The sequence below is a fragment of the Brienomyrus brachyistius genome, chromosome 13, assembly GCF_023856365.1.
Source record: "Brienomyrus brachyistius isolate T26 chromosome 13, BBRACH_0.4, whole genome shotgun sequence".
In the NCBI taxonomy this organism is placed as follows: domain Eukaryota; kingdom Metazoa; phylum Chordata; class Actinopteri; order Osteoglossiformes; family Mormyridae; genus Brienomyrus; species Brienomyrus brachyistius.
In genome coordinates, this window is record NC_064545.1 from 23,647,016 (window position 1) to 23,654,234 (window position 7,219).

At 41.9% G+C, this 7,219-nt stretch overlaps 1 protein-coding gene across 2 annotated transcripts in view; it reads left to right on the forward strand.

The window, feature by feature from the left end:
• Positions 1 to 3,166, forward strand: part of LOC125706620 (uncharacterized) — a 69,416-nt gene extending 66,250 nt beyond the window's left edge. Inside the window, exons 1-2 of one of the 2 annotated variants that reach the window (XR_007382031.1) lie at positions 119 to 2,603; positions 2,985 to 3,166. Coding sequence is in view for 1 of the 2 variants with exons in the window: in XM_048973372.1 (XP_048829329.1) it covers positions 2,985 to 3,029 (45 nt within the window). In the remaining variant the exon portion in view is untranslated. Of the gene's footprint in view, positions 1 to 118; positions 2,604 to 2,984 lie in introns of those variants that run through there. The other variant, XM_048973372.1, reaches the window with a different exon arrangement.
• Positions 3,167 to 7,219: the final 4,053 nt, after the last annotated feature.

Here is a 7,219-nt window from a genome sequence, read left to right on the forward strand (position 1 = left end):
GTTTAGTTGTGTGATTGGAGCTGTTTTCGCATCAGTTTTGTGTGTTTATGTGTTTGCTTGCGTGTGTGTGTGTGTGTGTGTGTGTGTGTGTGTGTGTGCATGCAAGTATGTGGTGTGTGCCTGTGTGTGTGCTTGTGTGTGTGTGTGTGTGTGTGTGTGTGTGTGTGTGTGTGGATTAGGTTTGTATTACATTGTGGGGAACAAATGTTCAATCCATTATTTTGACGATTCGTCCCCACAAAGATCCATGAATATAATCAAAAAACTAAAAATACTAAAAGTTTTGTATTTAGTTTGGTTACTTATGGGTAAGGTTAGGGCTGGGTGGGGGTTAAGGTTGTCAGGTTGGGAGCAGAGTTTTCCCCATAGAAATGAATGGAGAGTCCCCACAAAGGTATAATTATAAACCTGTGTGTGTGTGTGTGTGTGTGTGTGTGTGTGTGTGTGTGTGTGTGCGTGTATGTGTGTATGTCTGCATGTATGTGCGCGTGTGTGTGTGTGTGTGTGTGCATGCGTGTGCGTGTGTGCACACCATTCTTATTGATTTTGAATAGGCAGATCTTCTTTGGGATGTCAAGAAGGGAAGTTCTTAAGGTCTTATGAATTTACAGCCATTGTCAATGGGCCATTGTGTGCTGCTCTTAAGATAAATGTTGTGCTCACACCCATTTCATGTTTATATTTTAGCCTTTGAATACAAATTACTGTGCTGAAGGTTAGAGCGGGTAGTGAATTGCTGCTGCGATTTGCAAAACAGGCATGCTGGAGGGGCCAACTTAGAAACAGAGGTATTAAAGAAAAATGAAGAAGTAGCCGTGCCTCAGTGACAGACATGGATGGGTGTCGCAGGACTTGAGTTTCTCAGCATTTACAAGTAGACGGAGTCTAGAGGACCTTCTGGAGAGTCTGGTAGGTAGTGGGCCAGAGGTCTGTGAACAAAGACACAGGACAGAAGGACCTTAACAAACCAAGGGACTTCATCTGTGCTTCTCCCGTAACCACTTTTCCAATGCAAGGCCGCAGCAAATAAAGACTATTTATTATGCAGCTGCTGAGCATTAAATTGAGAGATGCAACAAACTGCAAAGGCTGCTAAAGAAAAAACAGCCAAACAAAAGGTAAGAACAGACAGCATCCGAGCTTCCCTCCTAATTTCCGTTTCTCCTCCAGGAGTTCCTTAAACCGACTTAGATGACCAAGCCAGTTTGGTGCTAGCCTCCTGTCAACTCACCGTGGATAAATATTATTTTGTCCCCATTATTCATGCCATTCTCCAATTTTGTTGTCAAATATCTCGGTGGTCCATAACACAAACCAAGCTCTCTCAACTATGAATGTTTGCTCCTCGAAATCTTCAAATCTCACCACTATTCTGTGTGCATGGAGTCTCACCGAGTCACATGGGTACTGCAGTCCAATGGCATGCGAGCTGGATAATCGGGGGCTCTAAACTGCCCGCAGTGTGTGTCTGCTGCAGGCTTCCCTGTCTGGAATGTTTGTAGTTGCATTAATGTAAATATGGTGATACATGCGTCTATCCCTTTGTTTTCATGTGGCAAGCATGGCTCCCATGTGCACATTAGTCAGTGTTGGGGAAGTTACTCACAAAAGTAAGCCATTAAAAACAGTGGAAAGTTCAGGTCCAGAAAGTATAAATCCAGACCAAGGTTTTGTTTCAACCAGCCAGTTGAGTATACTCTCCACTGTATTACTGGATTACTTTTGCCGAGTAAATTCCCCAACACTGACCACAGTTTATACTCACCTGCAAGTTCACAAAATAACCTCTGCCTTCATGTTTTAATGGAAAATATTAATGCGCTGTATGTTAAACTGTTTACATTTTGCTGAATGTACTCTACATTTGTCATGTCGTCTTGTTGAGACAGAACGTTCACCCAGAGATGTTTGTGTCTGTGTTTTTTGCTAATGGTATGATTGAGCAAATTCATAGCTCCCTCTGGGATTCCCTCGCTGTTGGAATGTCTTAGAGAAACACAGCAGTCTCTGGGGAATGATTTGAACATGACTTAAATGCAAACCTCACCATTTTTCATGTCTAATACTGCAGTATATCCCACAACAAAACTCACAGGTAGGTGTTTTCAGGTTACTGGATGCACCAGTTCAGGACCTAACAGGACCTGAATCCAAATGCTTTCAATGACATTCAACAATAGCAAATATTGCTTAAACAGAGGAAATAACCCAGAAATTTGTCAATTTCTAGTTTGCGGAACTTGTGGGTCTTTGATTTTTCCATAACAATGATTAGGGAAAAGCCCTTTCTGTTCAGTTCCGGAAATATTTGAATATTTGACTCTTTATACTCAACAAATCCAGACCAATGCTTTGTTTCAAGCAGCCGGCTGAGTGTGAGTATATTATCCACTGTATCCCGGAAATATTTTGAAGACGTGATTATATTTCTCTGGTTTTTGTGGCAGCTGACACAACATTTCATCAGTTAGATGGTCCTTTCATCCCAAGCAGCTCTTCTCATGGCTGTACAGATCTCACTGCTGTCGCATCTCTTAGAACTAAATATTCACTTTTCTGTTTTCTCTGCGTCTTTGTGGATGTGAAAGCCGGACAACGACGAGGTAAAATAAGACAAGTTTACATCTGAAATGCGACGACAGCACAGACGTTTAAGAATACAGTGGGTCACGTGGAAAACAAAGAATTTGATTACTGAAGAAATATAACGTGAACTTTTACTTGAAGTCCACGTGACTGGAATAAATCTTTATTTCGGCCATATTATGTGAAGATCCAGTGTATTGGTAACAGAGGTGGAGAGTTCAGGTCCAGCAAGTAAAAATCCCGACCAAGATTTTGTTTCAACCGACCACTTGAGTGTAAAAAGTCACAGAGTCAAGATTGGATTGGTTGAAACAAAATCTTGACCTGGATTTTTACTTTCTGGACCTGAACTGCCATGGGCCTGTATGATAAATCCGGATTATTTGTCGGATTTACAGGTGAAGGTTAAAGTGGAAGATGATGGCCAGCAGCAAAATGGATGAACTCGATCCTGAACATTCCTGAAGACCTGAAGACAGCTGGATGCACGGCTGGGTGGGGAATAGTCTGGTGAAAGGCCTGCTGATAATTATTTTATTCAAATTCAAACTAGACAAGTATTAAATGTCATTAATTAAATAATTCCAAATAATTACCGTTTCCAGTTTCCAGTTTCTTTGTTCTCCAAAACGGGTCCTTCGCGCCCTTGTTTGTACAGCTGGAAATCTCACTGGAACAAATCAGCTGAAGTACTTTGCTTGAGGATATGAACAAAACTTCCCTTCTGGGACCTGGGGGCTGACAGCCCCCTACCTCACCTTCATTGTCCATAGCTAGTGATGTGCGAAATGTCAGCGGCTGGTTAACCTGCAGGAAATGAACAAAGTAGTCAATCAAAGTCTGACCTTCCCCATCAATGTCCGGATGTGGTCCTTTGTTTTGGTGTGTTTGTGTATTTCCTGTGTACCTGTAGGTGTTTTTATGTATTCGGTACTGTGCAAAAGTTTTAGGCGGGCAAAGAAAGTGATGGTTAAACGATCTTCTTCGAACTCTGATGTTGTGTTTGCTAAGGCAACTCGGGGGTCCAAAAGTGAGGGTGTGGGGGGGTCACAAGATGACTTCTTCAATATGCTAATAATATTGGAAAAACATTACATTTTCGCAGAAACCGCAACCAGCTGATCGATAAAATTGTGGGCTAAAAGTGTGGGCTATTTCAAAATCTCCCCAAAACTCAGCCAAGCATTTGCAGTAAACACAGTAAAAACCCCTGTGTTTGTGGAACCACTATCACACTGTTTGCCTAATCAACAGCTCGTCAAACTATTTTACTAAGTATGTTAGTGAATTAACTGAGATGGGTGAAAATGAACGCATACATGTGATGGTTGGGGTGCCGCAGAAGAGAGGTTTGGGAACCAAAACAGTGTTCTTCTAGCCGTCAAGAAGATATGAGCAAGAGAACTGAAGAACTTCTTTTAATGTGTCATTTGCATATATTTTTCTGAGCAAACATATACTTACTGCCCATATAAATAACTGTAAGTATTTTCTTTGCCTGTGACTTTTTGCACAGCGTTGTACTGCGTTCTTTGTGAAGGAAGATCATTCCTGCTTGTGGTGTTTGCTGCTCTGCATCAATCTGAGAACATCGTCGTATCGCAAAAACAGGGCATATCAGTGTCCATCCCCATGTCCCGCTGACTGATCACTGAATCACTCCTGTTGGTTTTCCAGTGACCACTTTGACATCAGCCTGTTTAAAAGCATTGAAGGGTCTCGCCTCATCTGACCCCTTTCAGGGGGTCGCTGATTGACGCTGCATCATTTAGCGCTTCTGTTTCTGTCAGGGGTCTTAAATTGATTTGGCATAGAAGATCGTTTTCTTCATAATCTTTCAGTGTGTCTGTTGTGGTAATGACTCCTAAAACGTGATACATCATCACCCGGGACATTAGTGCAATGCACTGAGTGTCAATTAAGTTTTGGGGCACTTTGAGTTTATGGGCCAAGCGACGTTGATTGTGTTAGTCTAGCTAAGGGGGGACTTTTCTTCTCGGCAGCCGATGGTCTGATCGCCATATTAACGCTGTCGCTTATATGAGATTGATATCTGTCCTCTCTTTTGATTACCCGTATGGCTTTGTATCTGAAAACAAAGTGAAGGGGTTGTGCAGCGACTGTGCCTCACATGGGACACCAATTATGTACGCAAAATAATTATCATTATTTTAACAGTCCTTAATGACAAAGACTAAACCAATTGACTGGGGGCCAGGCTGAGGAGTTGGACAATCGAGCGAGAGAACTGCCAAGGGATCTGAACTTAACTCCCATTTTAATGATGGTAGTATTCGGGATTTATCCAAAGATCCGTGAAATCATTATGGTCACGTCAAGCCACCTGGGCTTCATGGTAACATCAATCATATTCTATACACTGCATACCACTGCATACACTGGACCAGAAATAAAAAGCACTTTAGCTTCAATTGTTAATTAATAATTTTTTATTATGGTCCAGTGCATTAAGGGAAGTATGCACACACACAGAAACAAGCAGGACTACCATAGAAGATAACAGTAATGGAACAAACGATATGTTGAGAGAGGTATATGCGAGCGGGTGCCATGTTCCACTGAGAGCGAGTGATTGGATTACACGTTAAACGAAGTGAAAAAGAACAGATGATGTGTGATGTGTTGGTTAACGACCAAGAAATGAGAGAATAGCGAAGGTAGAGAGTTTCCTTGGAAGTCAGAGATGGACCGTGGCAAGTGTAATCCTGGCCAAGTCTCAGAAGCTCTGAGATGATCCTTTGAGTAGGTCTGGCGAGGAACTGGACTAGCAATTATGGAGGGTGAGGTTTTACACTACAGTACATCCAGGGTCACTAGAGCAGAGATCATAGCTGCTCGTGAGGGTTGATTATCGCAGACAATGACCATATGGTCCGACACTCCAGTCCAAGAGTGTCTATCCAAAAAGCCAAAAGTGTGAAATGGGCATTTGAGGGAGGAACCCTTAAAACTGAACGATCATCCATTATATACGGCCAGTTCTAAATATAGGAAGTAAAGACTGAAGCAGATCTGATTGTTGTGTACATGCCTATAGTCTTTTGTTGTCTTTTGACAGAGGCTGTATGGATTCTTTTGTCTGTGTGAGGAATGCTTGTACTGTCCTCAAAACTGGGTGCCTGTTTGGTCCAATTCTGCGATTCTGCTCATTGATTTAGTTATGTCATAAGTAGTTGCAATCAAATAAAGTGGATTGGTGGATACCCTACCACGATGTCCCTGTGCCTTGGCTGTCCCCTGGACTGTGTATAATTCCAAGTTTAAGTTCTGCTAAATCCTACCGATGTTGGCGTTCTCATAGTCAATAACAATCCAAGACACCCCATCCCCACTGATGAAAGGGGTGATGGGGGAATGTATGTATTCTATGAAATCACAAGGTTATCAATACTTATTTAGTACGCAGTGGAAGGTCGGGAGAAAATAAAAGGATCCATCATGCATTGATGTGACAGGAGTGATAGAGACGTTGCATGTCTATCAATTGAAGGCACTAGGAGAAATGGAGGCGATCACTGACAATGGCTTCCTTTGACATATGTGATAAGTAGGGCTGTAATGATTTTTCAGATCCACAGTTTGGTTCAGACCTTGATTTCTGAACCACGGTTCAGTTCGTATATCGGTTCCTTTTTTGTTTTTTTTTGTTTTTTTGGGGGGGGTGGTGGTGGGGGGTGGCGAGAAAGAAGGAAAGTAAATTAACAAGAAAACAGGGAATCATTTCTGGGTTTTATAATTCACCTGCAAACACTAAACAGAAGAATACTGAAGAACATATTAGATTAACTTAACTTCACAAAAATAACTACATAAAAAAATTAATCGATAAAATACTAAACTCTGCTGGATAACCAAAACACTACTGCACTGCTGACTTGAATGTGTCCCAGGGGCCTGCAGTGTCAGGCTTATTATCCTTCTTAAATTAGTGAAACTAGCCTACTTCTTACTGCAGGCGTGATCCTGCAACCATGATTGGACTAAAATAGTCATGTGACACATGCAGTTGGATAGCAATAAAAAACTCTTAAGGTGTAAAATTCACCAAATATACAGCTCGCCCTAACTTTGAATAGAATAATTATCTTGTGATTTACATGTGTTATAGTGCTAATTGTGAAATGAAAAATGAGTTTTCGTAACATTAGTGACATAACTGAGAGCTTAGCAGGCTGCACCTGTTGCAGTAGCTTTCAGTTGCGGGGGGGGGTGCGTGGATATTGTGAGCGTCTGCATTGCAGTTTGCGGTTTCTGAGACGCTGTAAACTTCCCTGCAGATGATGAAGGAAAAGGAGTAAGGAAGCCTAAATGTGTGTTTAAAGGTATGTGTGTGTAGAAGCACACAGAGAGAGTAACGTTTCTACAGAGTAAAGTATGAAGGTTCACATTAAATTAGCACCAGCAGATGTGATGAAAATTATGAGTCTTTAGCTTTGCTTCCGTTGGTGACAAAATGTCAGTTAAAGCTGAATCAGATTCATCTCCAGACAGGGACGGATTATGGGTTGTGTGGCCCCTGGGCAAAACGTTCGCGTTCGTTGCTCGGCCCTTTGCACACATCTTCTCCTACTTCCTGTCCCTGGTTACTCAGAGACTGCAGCATTTATGCAAC